This window comes from Aquarana catesbeiana, linkage group LG04 (assembly GCF_042186555.1).
Source record: "Aquarana catesbeiana isolate 2022-GZ linkage group LG04, ASM4218655v1, whole genome shotgun sequence".
NCBI classification, from domain to species: Eukaryota; Metazoa; Chordata; class Amphibia; order Anura; family Ranidae; genus Aquarana; species Aquarana catesbeiana.
This window is the reverse complement of record NC_133327.1, coordinates 661,622,077-661,639,443: the sequence shown is the minus strand read 5'-3', so window position 1 is coordinate 661,639,443 and position 17,367 is coordinate 661,622,077. Positions and strand designations below refer to the sequence as shown.

General features: G+C 42.1%; 1 protein-coding gene across 1 annotated transcript in view; it reads right to left on the bottom strand.

The window, feature by feature from the left end:
* Positions 1-16,325, bottom strand: part of GTF2A1L (general transcription factor IIA subunit 1 like) — an 82,307-nt gene extending 65,982 nt beyond the window's left edge. The window contains exons 1-4 of the mRNA XM_073628981.1: positions 16,136-16,325; positions 11,554-11,600; positions 8,187-8,280; positions 3,139-3,746 (exon numbers count right to left, since the gene is read on the bottom strand). Of these exons, the coding sequence (XP_073485082.1) occupies positions 3,139-3,746; positions 8,187-8,280; positions 11,554-11,600; positions 16,136-16,325 (939 nt within the window). The remainder of the gene's footprint in view (positions 1-3,138; positions 3,747-8,186; positions 8,281-11,553; positions 11,601-16,135) is intronic.
* Between the last annotated feature and the right edge of the window lie 1,042 nt (positions 16,326-17,367).

Here is a 17,367-nt window from a genome sequence, read left to right as displayed (position 1 = left end):
TGAAATCATGTACAGCATACTGAATGACAAAAAAAAAAAAAAAAGGTGTACACAGAATCACAAACACAGGGCATGCTAAAAACCACATATAAAAATATTGACGTCGTGGTACTTGGCATATCATGGGGTAAAGACAAGACCTGCACAACATGGGCCACTGGAAGAGCTGGATGGTGTTGGAAAATCTAGAGTAATACAATATGTAATACAATATAAGAGACATATAATAATCTGTATGGACATCATGTATCTATGCAAACTGACGCGTTTCGTTGGGGCATACCAACTCTTCAGGGGCAAATGCAATGGTGACAGATGGTCAGAGCAAACAGAAAACCATATCAGGGATAGAAGGCTAAAGGCCAGATCGGGCACAGACAATGTGATCTTCAACAAATTCCTTGTTCCCGACAGGTAGTGCAATGAATGACAATAAAGATAACAGCTCGGTGTACAAAATATGTGCAGACAAGCCTAATGCCTAGTACACACAGGCCGAAAGTAGGGAGACATCGGCCGGTTTTCGTTGATCCGGCCAACGTCTCCCGACATTTGGCCGGGGGGATGGCAGCCGCCTGGCTTCTGTCAGCCTAGCATGCTGGAAAACCAGCAGCCGACCGGCTTCCGATCAGTGCTCTCAGCCAATGGCAGAGAGCGCTGATCAGAGATTTCTGGTGGGGGGGGCAGTCACCCTCTCAGAACACAACAGCTCAGCAGGGGAGATTGCTGTATGAACATTGGACTGTTAGTACAGTGGCTCCAACCGGAGGCCGTCAGAAGGTTGAATGAAGAAAAACTATCAGTGTGTACCAAGTCTAAGGCTGGCCATAGACGACTAGATAATTGTTCGTAACACCGGATCGTTCAACTTTCTAAAGGTTAGTGGGCTCATAACGATTCCCAAAATGCAAAGATTTATGACAAAAAAACAGTCACATTGGAATATTTTAGTATGGGAGTAGCGGAATTGATAAAAATCATAGTGCGCATGAGCATCTTTATTCTGTAACCGATCAACAAAAAATTTACCATTTGTGTTGTGCATGAACGACAATATGTTGACAAGTGGGGGGGATTCATATCATGGATGCCGTTATCACACACCCATCGGACAGATCTATCAAATGTGAACAAAATTTTCAAACGATTTTCTACTGGTCAGATTGATACAAATGTCATCTAAACAATTTGCAGGAATAAGATGCATGAGCGGTCAGACAGAAGTCAGAATCAGACAGACCTTTTACAGTATGTTGATCACGAGCAGACAAACCAACCGATTGTTGAGGAAAGTGAAAGAAATAGCGCTGTATAGGGTTATCTCACTGGTATTGCTGTCTTAAAGTATTGATGTTGATGTAAATGATCTGATTCTTGGGCAGGCAGCTTCTACATCCCAGAGGATCTCTATTGTCTACTTGTAGTATAATGTAATAAAAATGGAAACTGAAGAGCCACACCACTGCTAAGAGATCCAGATACAACTTTATTCCAATAAAAGTCAGGGGGACAATCCAACTTGTTTTTTTGGATCGTCCCCCTGACATTTGTTGGAATAAAGCTGTATTCTGTACCTCTTAGCAGTGGTGTGGCATTTCAACTTCCATTTGTCTTACGTTAAAAAAGAACCTATTGATCAGGCACAAACTGAATGTTCAGCAGTCTACTTTCTAAATTTTCCTGCTTAGGACAAATGTGCGCTGTAACTAGAGACCTGTGCCACATTGCTGAGCAACAATCAGCAGATGATGAAGATTCAAGGCTGATCATTACATTCAAGCTGAAATGTACACACCGGTGAAATATTTAGTGGCAATTATGTGTGAGGTTTCAGTAAGAGAGAGTGCGCCTGAAAGGAAACTTCTACTGTACACGCTATCCAAAAAACTCATGGAGAGTTTTTTTGGAGCTCTTGGAATCCTATGCCATGAATTAAATATTTTTTGTAAAACAAAGATTGTGTGTGGGTGGGTGCAGCGTGGTGCGGTGGCAATAACATACACTCAGTTCAGATGCAATTGAAAGAACTTCTATTCAAGCCAAGTAAAACAATTCACAACAAGCCCAACCAGGAACACTCACGGATAACAGCAGCCTTTAGCGAAAGAGGTCTCAGCCAAGCTGACAGCATCTGTCTTGAGGGGTGGAATCTGGCCTAGCCAGTCCGAGCCCAAGTGGGAAGTTTTCCAAGAAGAGTGGTGGGGTTCCTAAGTGTCCCCTACTGGTCTGGAAGCTTTCCCTACATTATCCACATGTTAAATGCGCACCAAACCCATGTTCCTCTTGCCTTCCTCTCCCCCTGCACTGCTGCTGCAGTTGAGCTCCACCTGCAGTGGAGAAAATAGACTGCACCTGTCTACAAGTGTGTAGCACAGAAAAATAAAAATAAATCAAACATCAGTTTAAAGTTACAACCTTTAACAAAATATTAAAATAAAAGTCGACCCAAACCTGTTCTTTTATAATTATGGAACCTGTTGGATGTGAAATGCTAGTGTTTAGTTATCCACAAGGTTTTTTAGTAATGATTGCTACACAGCTTTTACGATCAGAAGCCCAGTGGTAGAATAATTGTTTGGTTTTCATCTACCCAGGAAACACATATGACAGGCTAGATCAGCCTTTTTCAACTTGGGTGTCTTCTGGGTTCTTCAGAGGTGCCTTGGCAAAATGCCTAAAAATTGCCAAAAATTGTCAACAAGCGAAAAAGTGGATCAAGTCTGTCTTTTTCTTGCACAAAGCCACAGGTTTCTATTGTGCAGCATTATAACCTTGGGTACCATGCGGGCCAGCCACTGGCACCCCTACCAACGTTGGACGCCTGCACAGCATCTTTGTTTGCTTCTTCCCTGCCACATCTGTCAGCACTGGGGTCACGTTAGCAGAGAAAGGAACAGAAACTGAGGGAGAGGAGAAATGATAGAATAATAGTCAGTAGCAGTTTGCAAAGGTGGAGGAATAAAATTACCTCGATTGTTAAGTGGCCCACATGTATGGATGCCACCCCATATTTACAACCACATGGGTCCTTTTTTTTTAGCAACTATTGCTTAACATTCAGATAAAAATGTAGCAGAAATAACAATGCAAATAAAATAAGTCTCACCTGACTTTGCTCATTTAAGACCGACAACTCACCTTATCTGGTACAGTTGTCGTGGTGTTGTCCAATGGTATATTTTTATTCCCGTTGTCATCGTCGTCATCCAGCAATAACAGATCAACGATATTATCAGCAACCTGTGATTTTAATAGGCTTGTGCTGTCATTGTCTGGCTGTCCTTGAACTGTCTGAGCCATGTTTAAGTTATTCAGCAAAGATTCAGAGTTATCAGCCAAGGTTAATTCCGTCTGCTTGGGACTAAACAGCAGTGGTGGCATATCATTACAATTATTTTCTTTTAAACCATTCAATGGCTGATTAAGCACATTACTTACAAGTTGCTGCTTCTGCATATCAACAGTCTGCTGAATAAATGGCCCTCCATTAGCATTTCCAAAATTATTATCCAAAGTGCTTTTGCCATCAAGTGTACCGGTGACTTCATTAAACTTGTTGGTTTGAGTCACGTGTGGCTGCTGCCATTTTTGTGCGCCTTGAATCTCCCCACCCAGTTGGGCGCTTGTGGCTGGTTTGGGAAGACGGCTGATGTGCTGAAAGTACTGCTGGATCGGCTGCTGAAGAATTCTTGGTGCTCCAGGTGCCTGAGTTACCATTACTGGTACAGTCACTTTGTAAAGTTGTCCTAAGTTAAATAAACACAAACAAAAATCCATATCAGCAAATGTCATTGCTATTATCTTACGTAAACCTGAAATGTGTGCTAAACAAATACTGGTTTAAAGAGAAGCATGTCTAAAGCTTGTTTTTCTTTTCTGGATCACAGAATTGCACCTTTTTCTGCAATCCTGCGACCCAGATTTGTTATTTCGCTGTCGGTTGGCATCACAGATAGGGCCGGGTTTATAGGGGGGCAAAAGGGACAAATGCCCTGGGACCCCTGATAGAAGCCCCCCCATACAAAAGTAAAATAGAACAATATACAAAAATTATATAAAATAATAAAAAGAAAATACTAAAATATATAATGAAAAAAATGACTAAATGTATCTTGAGAAGTAATATTTTACTGCCCATCATCCAAACAAGTTTTTACTCTGAACTGGTATATTGTATTCGTTTTAAAAGAAAATTTGGCACTTTAAGTGAACCACAAATGGAGCTCTATGACTGCGTGTGTGTGCGCGCACGCATAACCTCAGAATGACATTCTGTCATGCATTTTAAAAATGTGTGATTGTCATTGAGAATGTAAACCAACTCTGTGTATGAGTGCCCTGGGTCCCCCCTCACCCCCACCAAGGTATGAATCCGGCCCTAGTCTCAGAGCCGGTTCAGGCTCTGGAAGGATCCCGACTTTATAGTCAGGATCTGCCCAGATTCCTGACCAGCAGCTGGCTCAGCCTATCAGCACGCTGCTGAGAGCTTGAGCCAGCTGCTCCTGCCCCCTCCATAGCCTGGTGCTCCAGGTCGGCAGGGCACAGCTGCAGCATCGGACCAATGCTACAGCCATATAGGCGAATATAGGTGAATATGTACAGTATGTTTGTTTTTATTATTACCCACACTTCTCCTTTAAATACAAGAGCCATGTATATTTTTACTTAAATCTTGGGGTCTTTTTTTATTTCTTTCAGATATGTGCAGTAATCTAACATGACTAAGGGCCAGTTCACAGCAGATGCAGTTCTGTGCACTTTGATTCTGCACAGTGTTTTCCATGAATTCCAATGGCTCTAGTTCACACCAATGCAGTCAGTTCCAGTCAGTTTCTGCACCAGAAATTGACTGGAACTGGCTGCACTAGTGTGAACTAGAGCTATTGGAATACATGGAAAACACTGTTCATGCATTTTTAGGGCCAGTTCACACCACAAAAATGCACTCATACGTTCTGGATCAGTTTTTGCTTACAGTTCACACCACACGCAGTTCCAGTGCATTTTTTTTTAACCTCGTTAAAGTCTATGCGACACTAAAATGAAAAACCAAAAGTGCTAATTTTAAATACTAATATGCAAGTTATTGTCATAACAAGTGTTTGGGGACCCGGGTCCTGCCCCAGGGGACATGTATCAATGCTAAAAAAAAGTTTTAAAAAATGGCTGTTTTTTTCAGGAGCAGTGATTTTAATAATGCTTAAAGTGAAACAATAAGAATGAAATATTCCTTTAAATATCGTGCCTAGGGGTGGCTATAGTATGCCTGTAAAGTAGCGCAGTTTTCCCATGTTTAGAACTGTACCACAGCAAAATGACATTTCTAAAAGGAAAAAAAGTAATTTAAAACTGATCGTGGCTGTAATGAATTGTAGGGTCTCGGCAATATAAATAAAACTCATTGAAGAAAACGGCATGGGTCTACCCCCCCCCCCCCCCAGTCCATTACCAGGCCCTTCGGGTCTGGTATGAATATTAAGGGGAATACCGAACCAAACATTTAAAAAAAAAAAATTGAGTGGGGGTGCCCCCAAAATCCATATCAGGCTCTTCAGGTTTGGTATGGATATTAAGGGTAACCCTTAACCAAATAAAAAAAAATAATAAAATGGCATAGGGGGTCCCTCCCAAAATCCATACCAGACCCTTATCCGAGCATGCAACCTGGCAGGCCGCAGGAAAAGAGGGGGGACGAGAGAGCACCGCCCCTCCTGAACCATTCCAAGCCACATGCCCTCAACATGGGGAGGGTGCTTTGGAGTAGCCCCCCAAAGCACCTTGACCCCATGTTGATGGGGACAGGGGCCTCATCCCCACAACCCTTGCCTGGTGGTTGTGGGGGTCTGTGGGCAGGAGGATTATTGGAATCTGGAAGCCCATTTTACCAAGGGGACCCCCAGATCCCAGCCTCTCCCCCTGTGTGAATTGGTAATGGGTACATTGTACCCCTAACATTTTACAAAAAAAGTGTCAAAAATAGTAAAAAAAAAAAAGACAGGAGACACTTTGGGACAAGTCCTTTATTAAAAAAAAATAAATAAAAATATGTCCCGCGATGTAGATGCATCTCGAGTTGCCCGACGGACCGAAAAAAGAAAAAAAAAAGTCGCAACAGCTCCGCCTCCATGGGAGGCTCCCGCCGAGTGAAGCTTCTTCTCGATGACAGCTGTTATATAGCTGGAGCAGGGCCACTCGGTGACATAAACGGGCGACCCGCCTTCCTCTGATGTCACGTGGTGTCAAGGGGGGTGGGGTCACCCATTTACCTCACCAGGTGGCCCCACCCTCAGCTATATAACAACTGTCATCGAGAAGAAGCGTCACTCGAGGGGAGTCTCCCATGGAGGCTGAGCTATTAAGGCTTTTTTTTTTCTTTTTTCGGTCCGTCGGGCAGAACGAGATGGACCTACATCGCAGGACATTTTTTTTTTCTAATAAAGGACTTGTCCAAAAGTGTCTCCTGTCTTTTTTACTATTTTTTACACTTTTTTTGTAAAATGGTAGGGGTACAATGTACCCGTTACCAATTCACATAGGGGGGGGCCGGGATCTGGGGGTCCCCTTGTTAAAGGGGGCTTCCAGATTACGATAAGCCCCCCACCCGCAGACCCCCACAACCACCTGGCAAGGGTTGTGGGGATGAGGCCCTTGTCCCCATCAACCTGGGGACAAGATGCCTTGAGGGGCTACTCCAAAGCACCTTCCCCATGTTGAGGGCATGTGGCCTAGTACGGTTCAGGAGGGGGGGTGACCTGAAGGGCCTGGTATGGATTTTGGGGGGACCCCCATGCAATTTTTTTTTTAATCTTTGGTTTGGGGTTCCTCTTAATAATCATACCAGACCCAAGAGACATGGTAATGGACTGGGGGGGACTCATGCCGTTTTTTTTTCAATGCGTTTTATCTATATTGTCGAGACTGTGGTATTGTTCTAAACAGGGGACAACTGTGCCACTTTACAGGCATACTATAGACCACAGGCACGATATTTAAAGGAATATTTAAATTTTTATTGTTTCAATTTTGAGCATTATTAAAATCGCTGCTCCCGAAAAAAAACTGACATTTTTAAAACTTTTTTTTGCATTGATACATGTCCCCTGGAGCAGTATCCGGGTCCCCAAACATTTTTTATGACAATAACTTGCATATAAGCCTTTAAAATGAGCACTTTCGATTTTTCATGTTCGTGTCCAATAGACTTTAATGGTGTTCGTCCAAATTTTTTGCCTATTCACAAGTTCGTGCGAACCAAAACCAAGGGGGGTGTTCAGCTCAACCTTAGTGACTAGTCTTGTGTCCACCCCTATGACGTTTCCTGCAGGCAACCTGTAGTGGGTGAAGTTGCTGGGTTCCACAGTTGTTATGTGCAGCATAATGAGGATGTTACTGCTACTTATACAAGGAAATTTCTGGGTTTTCAAAGTCATTTAATGCACACAAAGTAGATTTACATTCTTAGTGGATAGTGAGGAGTATAGTTAAATAGAAGCTTTCAGCTCTGGTTTATACTTTAATCCAAGAAATGAAACATACTTGAAATAGGCTAGTAATATCTCTGGATAACATCAGGTAGAGTTAGGCTGGCCATAGGATTATTCTTTTTTTTTTTTTTTTTTCGTTCAGCAAGTGGGCCAAATATTAAAAAAAAAATAAAACGGAATTCCACAATCCATACAAGTAATGTTGATGAAGCAATCCTCCACGTGCCTTTGTATTCGGACAGCAGGGATTTTCTATTGTCAGAATACACTGGTCTACAGCTGCCTATCCGCAAAGGTTTTCTAACATTCATGTTCCATTTGAGCGAGAAGGGCCATAAATGGATTGAAATTCTGCTGGTCCTCACTGAACCAGATTTAGATATTTTCTCTATTTCTTCCACCTATGGGAAACCCCTCTTACTTTCTCAGTGACACCCAATACGGAGTTGGGCTTCCTGTTTAAAAAGAATTAAGTAATAAGAATATGCAAGCTTAGTTCATACTGGTTGTGCTAGAAATGACTATAATGAATTATTTAATACATGTAAGCCATATTTAGGAGTGATGCACCAGTATGACGGAGATCCTTAACCAGGATTTACGTGTAAGGCCATAATAGCAGTTTCAGACAGCACCATCACAAATGGGAAGGAGATATTGGGGTGTTCCACATATGCTTTTTATCCTAAAAGACCAACTTACCAGAAGCAGTTTGCACCGTCATTCCAGCCGGTAGGTGGATTGGATATGTGATACCATGGGGTAAAGTAAATGAACTGCTTGACCCTGATGAACGCTGGAAAAAACATAAAAACCGTTCTTGGCCTTTAGATAAACCAAAATTGCACTGTAAATATTAAATAATTAGGTCTCTATAAATCCTGGAAAATTTTATTTTGAAATAAAACATTTCAATACCAAATGCTAAGCTCAGATTATCACTCCACGTCACCGATATGAACGTGCAACAAGGCTCGTATCCACCGGTATCAGCAAACTACAACAGAAAGTCCTGGCCAACAAGTATTAAGAAAACAGCATTCAATTGACCTTTTCAGACAGTCATATTTGTTTCCCTTAGGATTATGTGTGAGAGGTCTGCTTGTTCTTTCGTGTTTATTAACATAAACGCAGATGCATGTGTAATTGGGGAATTCATGTTTATGTCAGCTGGGATGGCGTCCACACATCTTGTATGCTCTTTAAAGGTCTACAAATGGCTATCTTGTAATCATGCCCACTTGCTGTGGTTATAAAAAATGTTCCCCTTTATAAAGCTGCAAATTTGTGAAAATATAGAAACAAATTGCATGATTAGTTAACCACTGAAGGCAATGAACACAATTACTTTATCTAAGCTTGCCTGTTTCACCAGCAAGTCTCCCCTTTTGTTCCCAACCTTTAAAGACCGGTTCATTGTTTTTCTAGGTAGTGGTCTTTCGTGTGACATAACTTCCCTAAAAAATAACTACTATACTGCTAGGACGTACACTATTTCACTAGTAGGTAAATGAGGTCAAAGGGTGACATATTATATATAGTTGTTAAGGTTGAATAAAGACACCAGTCCATTCAGTTCAACCTGTGTGGGTGTGTGCGTTACCTGTGTGTCCCCCCCGAACGGCATCAACGTATGACAAAACGCGTAGGGTTGAGCGATGTGCTGATGTCACCATAACCCCGAGTCCCAGGAGAACGGGTTTTTGTATGTGTGCCTGCCAATGCATATTTTTAAGGTGTAATTTATACATCTTTGATGCAAGTGCAACCTTTAACATATGTGCAATAAATGTTATTGCGATTTTACACTATGTGGAGCTTTTTTTGTTTTGGGGAACGCCTGTAACAACCGCGTTGTGAAGATTGGTAGGTCAATGCTTGGAGATCCTCTGAAGTTTTAAAATGCCCTGGCTGGGTATGGAGCCACAAGCGTTTTTGACCTCTTGTAGTGAGAGGTCCATGTGAGCTGGTAAGTGACCCTTTGGTGGTGGTGTTGATGCACAGAATCACAACTCAAGGTGGTGGATGGTGGCGATACTCACAAGGATCAGCAGTATATGTCATTTGTGGACTCTTTATTTTCTATTTTATTTATTTAACTAGCGCAACTCACAAAAGTTATACAATATTGGGACTGTGCAGACATCTCACAGAGGAGTTGACAATTTATTTCACCTTTATTATTTGTGTTACAACCTGTGTGTGTTGGGGGGGGTTAAAGGAGAAGTACAGCCAAAGCTCGTTTGGCTGTACTTCTCCTGTGGATCACAGGAATGCAATTCGTTCTCCACTTCTCTGACCTATTCGCAGCCGACAGCGGGCTGGCTCCTGGCTCAGCCTCTCAGCGAGTCACTGAGTGCCTAAGCCAGCCAATCCCACCCCATCCACAGCCCAGTGCTCCAGTGAGCAGGGTGGGGGGCAGAGCAGAGAAGAGAGTCTGTAAATGACAGTCACCAGCTCTCTGCTCACAGGGCTCTGAGAACTGAGCGTTCAGCGGCGTTTGATTGCTCGGTTCTCAGTCTTAGAGCCAGCTGGGGACAGATGCAGCATCAGACTGATGCTGCATCCACCTAGGTAAGTAGGATTCTTGAAACCGAAAAAAAAAAGAAATGCAGAATTTCTCTTTTAATTTGATGTGTTAAAATAAGGGAATCCCACAGGATCCCACCAGGTACCTGGAGATCATTAAGGGTGAGGCAACCCTTGCTGTCTTGGATTGAGGATGTCTTTGTTAACTAAAATGAAATCACAACACCAATAAATTGATGGAATTACATCATACAGTAGTGGAATCACACATATCTACATAACAGACAAGGCTGTACCCCTGCAGTGTTGAGTCTTTGGATTTAAAGTGTATCTAAACCCAACAACAAAAATTCCCGTACTTATCAGCATATAACACGCACCCCCCCCCTTAAAATAGAGCGAAAATCATATGTACGTGTTATATGCCGATATGGGGCTACCTCGAAGGGGAGGGGCGAGCGCCGCCAAATTACACAGAGGGATCTCCGATTTACTCGGCGCTCGCAGTCACACACAGTCCCGCCTACTGGACCAGTGTTCTGTCTATCATATGAGCCAGTTCGAGGAGGCGGGACTGTGTGTGACTGGGAGTGCAGCATAAACAGGAGATCCCTCTGTGTAATCTACAATTGGCGAGGCTGCATTGATGGGCACTGGTGAGGCTGCAGATGGGCACTGATCAGGCTGTATTAATGGGAAATTGTGAGGCTGCAGATGGGCACTGATCAGGCTGCATTAATGGGCACTGACCCTTATTTTGCTTCAAAGTTCTTTATTTCAAATTTAAGTTTTTTTCCTGAAACTTCCCTCTTAAAATAAAGGTGCATGTTATACACCGATAAATACGGTAATATTTTGCAGCTTACTAGTCCTTAAAAGTTATGACAGCATTAGGTTTTCGGTTTTTATTGTTTTTTCTTTACTTCCACCTGGTGATTGGGCCAGTTACACACCTCCTGTCTGAAGGTGGCTACCTGCACTCACTGTGCGGAGTGCATGGAGGAGCAGCACAGCCACCCTTGGACAGCAGCACCGTCAAGAGAGAGTAGTGGAAAGCCGGCCATACATAGATCGAAATTTGGCCGGTTTAGCAGAGAACAGACGAATTTCAATTCATGTTTGGGCAGGCTGATTAAACCCAAGTCGATCCCTAAATCGAACTGGGTACAATCAACCCGTCATATTTTTCTACATGTGCTTACTGCCAGTAGCTATAGCTGCTAGCAGTAATCATATTCCGACAGCCAGGAAGGCTCCCCCTGTCCCCTCACCGGCAAAATACAATATCGCTGCAGGAGGCATTCCACCATTCTTTCCTTCAACCCATGGCTTGCCTTAGATGGACCAGTAGATTGAGATGGACTTTACATAAGTGACTAGCAAATTAAAGCCTAACTGGTATAGAAATGTTAATTTGTAAGCTATGTAAAGGATAGAGACTGATGTCAATGTCCCAAATAATAGGTTAACAGCTGCCAAATGTTTTGCACATCATAACCCTGGGAAATACTAATTTTTCACCCAGCAATATACCACCTACCATGTCTGATCCTGTAAAACTGGAAATGTTTCTATTTCCTTGAAGGACTGAAAAATAAAAAGTGAGAAATAAACATTATATTTGTAGGAAAATACACATTTAAAAAAAAAAAAAAACACACCCAGATATTTAATCAATTGCGGCTGACCCGGCCCTTTAAAAAAAAAAAAAGTTGGCCTTATTTTTCCTTAATAAGTTTTAATTACTTGGCTACTTGACTAATACAGAAAATATTGTACTGTACATGCATACTGTATGCCATTTAGTCCTCATGCACCCTGGGAATCAAAAACTCTGCTTTTAGGGGAGTTTGACTTTTTTCTGCCTACATGTTAGTCTATGTGTGCATGTACATATAGGAATTTACAGGCATTTAGTGGCAGGAGCATTTAGAGGCAAAAAACAAAAACAAAAAAACAGTCACTTGCACATTCAAAAGAGGAGCGTTTGGGCAGAAAAAAAAACGCCAAATGCATATAAACGCGTAATAATGCTAGACTTGTTTAGATGCGTTCAACAATATAAATTATAAAACAGAATTTTTTATTACAAAATCAAATATTTAAAAATGATTAAACCTATACAAAACCCAGTACAGTATATAAAAGCATGGCCTCCCTTTACTTAATATCCACGGGGACAAGAAACTCACTGTTGGGTAATGACCTCAAATTGTACATTCAGATGACCCTCTTTTGTGTGTGGATCCTCATTTGGTTTAGCGAGCCTTTGTACTACTTAACCACCTGCCGACCAGCTACAGTACATATACTGCGGTAGGTCAGTTCTATTGCTCGAAACGACGTGCCTGTACGTCATTTCGTGCAATAGCCAGCGGGGGCACGCACAGATTGGCCACAGGGGGAGCCAATCAGTAGGTCCAGTGGACGCGATGTCCGCCGGCCACCCACGGTCGCTAACCCAGATAGGTAGAACTGTGGTCTGCCGATGTAAACCAGGCAGACAGCAGTTCTGCCAGAAGCCGCTTCCCATGGGGGCACTCATGCATCTATTGACACAGACAAAGGGACTCAGCCCGCCCCCTCCCACTCCATCGTCACTGGATTTGATTGAGAGCACTGGGAGCCAATGGCTCCCCGTGCCCCAGCAAAGCCAGCAAGACCCTGAAGTGAGGGGAGAAACGATCTGTTGACGTGCATGGCCCTGGATCGAAAGGGGTCTCAAGTAAGTAAGGGGGGCTGAGGGGGCGATGCTGACACCTAAACATTTTTTACCTTAATGCAAGGAATGCCTTAAGGTAAAATGTTTAGACTTTACAACCCCTTTAAGTAAAGGGAGGCCACGCTTTTGTATTATGTATTTTGTATAGTTTTTTTATAGTTTTAATGTTTTTTAATTATTTTATTTTGTAATAAAAAACTTCTATTTTTAATTATATTGTGTGATTGTCTTGGCAACAAGAAAATCTATCTTTCTACTGCCCAATAATGTTCCATGTTACCAGGATGTGGTGTCTATAGCAACCCTTATTACTCCTTATAAATGCATTCTAATGGGCAGAATAAATAAATATTTTGGCTAATAGAATGCATTATCAAACGTGCATGAATGCACATAAAAAACGCATGCAAAACACAGCTTTGGGCACATTTTGTAAGCCGCCTTGTTCCTCCCCTGGACCAAAGGCGTCCAAGGCCTAAATGATGTAAGCTCTAACGAGCAGGGCCCTCCGATTCCTTCTGTATGGAAATGTATTGTAACTGTACTGTCTGCCCTCATGCTGTAAAGTGCTGCACAAACTGTTGGCGCTATATAAATCCTGTATAATAATAATAAAAATAATAATAATAAATGTTAGAACAACAGCAAAAAGGTCCAATAATCTGAAACTGGAATTAAATTTGTAACCAGTAGCCAGAACCAGAGATATCCTTAACTTTGAGCTTTAAAAATAGTAAAATGATGAAATTATTCTTAACTGATCTTTTCAACAACTTCCCACAGAATCTAAGATTTATGAGGAGCCACTTAACATGTAAAAAAAGGATGTAATTGAGAATTTAAGTTGATTTACAATAGTATATAAAGTTCATAGGCTGGACAGATTGCACGGAAATAAACCAGAACGCGGACCAACATTATAAGTAATATTTTTCATTAAATCTGAGCGCACGATGAATAATTTTCATTGTCAAGAAATGCAAGGACAGAATTTTAGTTATGAAATCTAACCAAACTAATGGTTTACATTGAACATTCTGATTTTTATTTTCTCATATGACGTGTATCTTACAAGAACACAGCTGTTCACATGAACTGTTTTTGCACTTTGCATGAACCCATAAATCTGCAAAATGTTTTCACAGTTTGTTTTTGACTCCAAAAAAGAGCAAAATGTGCTTTGATGAATTATTGAATGATATTAAAAAGCATTGCTTAAAAATTATTTATACTATTACGCAGGGCATTAAGCATAACCCTAGAACTTCATTCCAGCAGTTTCTCTCAAAAACGACATGTAGAGCACAGGAGGGGGTGATTATTATTAACGGAATAAGTAACAAAAAAATGTAATCTGCTAGCGATTCATGAGTTTAACAGAGAAAAACCTGAATCTAAAAATCTCTAAAATATAAAAAGGTGCTTCAGTGGTTTTTGGGTAGGAGGTATGCATTTTTGTAACGGTTATGCTTTCTTAGCGAAAATTAAAAAGGAAAAGTAACCTACAGCCAGGAGAACAAAACACTTTTTTAATTAATCCCGGATGGGAGGAAAGTAGAGTGCAGTAGTAGGTGATGATGGTAGATAGACTTCAAAAACGAGACAAAAAGTATTCCGATCATTTTCTTTCCAGGCAGCGATTGGCTATTTTCTGATCTTGATGGAAGGCACAGTAAAGATAGCTAGCTAATGGGCAACATAAAGCTTTGACTTATTCAGACCTTGTTCATTTTTTAGGAGACTATGATAGCGGCAGTCTGCATGTAAGGGGTGGCCGTTGACCGGTTGTCCATCACATCCTCCATGTTTTCTTCTTTTGGTGGGTGCCAAGTGAGGGTCACACAAGAGGTTCCCCCCTAGTGATGGGTTTTTGGACTATGCCAGGCATTGAACGGGATCTATAACCCTTGCACGTGGGGTAATGCTTTGCCAAAGGTGTCCTCACCAATGCCCAGGGACCAGGCAGGAGCTGCAGTCATGTGAATAGTCATACAAGAATCCCAACCATGACACCATCAGCCTGGAGTTTGCATGTTCTCCCTGTGCCTGTGTGGATTTCCTCTGGGTACTCCGGTTTCCTCCCACACTCTAAAGACATGCTGTTAGGTTAATTGGATCCTGTCTAAAAAATTGGCCCTAGTATATGTATGAATGTGTGTTAGGGACCTTAGGTTGTAAGCTCCTTGAGGGTAGGGACAGATGTGAATGTACAATGTATATGTAAAGCGCTGTGTAAATTGACAGAGCTATATAAGTATCTGAAATAAATAAAACAAATAAGGCAGTCTCCCAACTCAGAGACGAGCCACGTGTGTGCAGTATCCAAAATACGGAGTTCCTCCTTTAACTTTTTCATCCCACACACTTGTACTGATGTATGTGTTGCATTCCGGAGGGATGTGCTGAGCCGCTGCCCACTCCACCAGTCAGCGTACCTCTGTTACCTCACTCTCAGTAACAGAATGGGGTCCAGCCGAGCCACTCTCTGAACTCTGCCTGCAGTGACCCTGGATGGTCCTTGACCTCCGCTGCTGTCTGCTCCATTTGCTTCTCTTCCACCAATTGGCTCCTGACCCGGCTTGTACCCAGACGACACTCTTGCCTGCTCCACTGTACCTGATCTGTCCTGCCAGTCAATGACCCAGCTTACCTGGCCCTGCTTCCTGACACATCCTGATGTGCCTGCCGTTCTACTGTCTGCTACCAGTGCATGCCTCACCTACCCGAAGTCGCCAGTACCAGCCTGCTTCAGTCTGCCATCCACCAGCTGTCTACCAGCCTGCCTGCTTCACTGAAGTCTGATAACCTCCTCTGCCTGGTGTGGATACCCGCTCTGCTACTGGCAAGACCTATAGGCACTCATGCCACTCTGCACTCTTTGCCTTCTGTTCTCACTATCAAGCCCCCCCCCCCCGAGTCAGAAATGTAAGAGAGGCGTTCCTCATCATTTCAGGCCCTGCTACCAGGTACGTGATCATTTCAGCTTCACTTTCCTGCAATTGGGGCCCATTTACACGTGTGTTACTAAAACATCTCCACATTACACCTGCGCTGCAAAGCACCTTAGCCCACCACAACACATGGCCATCCATTTCATTCATACCCAACACAGTGCGCCACAAGCAGGAAGATGGTCCTGAATGCCGCACACCACACAAAACCCTGTATGGAAAGTAAGAGAAGCCTCAGCCCAGACTCCATCCAAGAACCAACGCATTTCACCCCACCCACGGGGCTTAGTCATGAAGGTGCGTCACATATACAGCAACATGTGCCTTAGTGCATGCCCCAGGAATCAAAAGAGCATCAGCTTACATCAGAGCATTTTATTTTTGACAGATTTGTACACTTTTTTTAATCTATAAGCGAGAAAAAAAAAAAAAACATAAAACCAGCCAACCTGTTGATGTATGAAGAGACTGATGCAAATGCTGCGGCAACTGAAGAACAAACTGTGGCACGTTACAGTGATCTCTGAAGAATCCCTCCGTTGCTTTGGACTGCATGACTTTGGTTTCCCATAACTGTAACAGAGAAAAAATATCAAAGTGCCTTTCAGTGTTACCACACTTTATTTTTACATAATGCATTGCAGAGCGTGACATTTTTAAAGGGTCGGCGTACTAGAGCGACATGCGTTTCACATGCCCTGCAGTTTTGCATGTTACTTTTCATTTCCAAGAGAACAAATGTGTATTACAGAGAAATGTGCAAGTCCAATTTATCTTTAGGATACACTGGTGTAAATTTTCATTTTAAAGCAAATCTGTGCTTAACGTATGAATGACAATGCAACAAGTTCAATTTAAAGGGTAACTACTTTCATAGGGAAAGAAAAAGCAAATAAAAGAATTAAATAAAAATAATCGACCATATACAATTGCTACACAAATCATATTGTAATGGAATGTTAATAAAACTTAACTTTTCAATCTGCAGTTCTGTAATTTTCTGTAAAATGCAATGCAATTTGGCAACCTGGAGGTGTTCTGTAGACCTCTGTACAGAACGCCCTCCAGATATATCATTTCCTGCTTGTGAGATTGGCTCACTGATTTTCCCAGAAGTCTGCACTAAGATACAAGTCAGATTTTGGGCATCCCCTTCAAAATGTCATTATTGATGAGATACTCCCAAAGATAAATCATTTCTAAACGGATGCAGACTTTCCTGATTAGAACCCTGCAAGTGCAGCATTCGATTCATTATAAAGTCATTCCCATTAGATTCACTTTTCACATGGACACAGAGAAACAATTATTTCTTCAAAATAACAAAAAATCCCTGCAATGTTCACAGATCACCCAGAGGGTAATGTTTTTTTTCCTCAACAAAAGTGGAGTTACCCTTTGTTTTGCTACCTAATAAACACAGTATACAGCCATGGCCAAAAGTTTTGAGAATAACACAAATGTTAATTTTCGCCAAGTCTGCTGCTTCAGTGTTTTTAGACCTTTTTGTCAGATGTTACTATGGTATACGGAATATAATTACAAGCATTTCATAAGTGTCAAAGGCTTTTATTGGCAATTACATGAAGTTTATGTAAAGAGGAGTCAATATTTGCAGTGTTGATCCCTCTTTTCAAGACCTCTGCAATTCGCCCTGGCATGCTGTCAATCAACTTCTGGG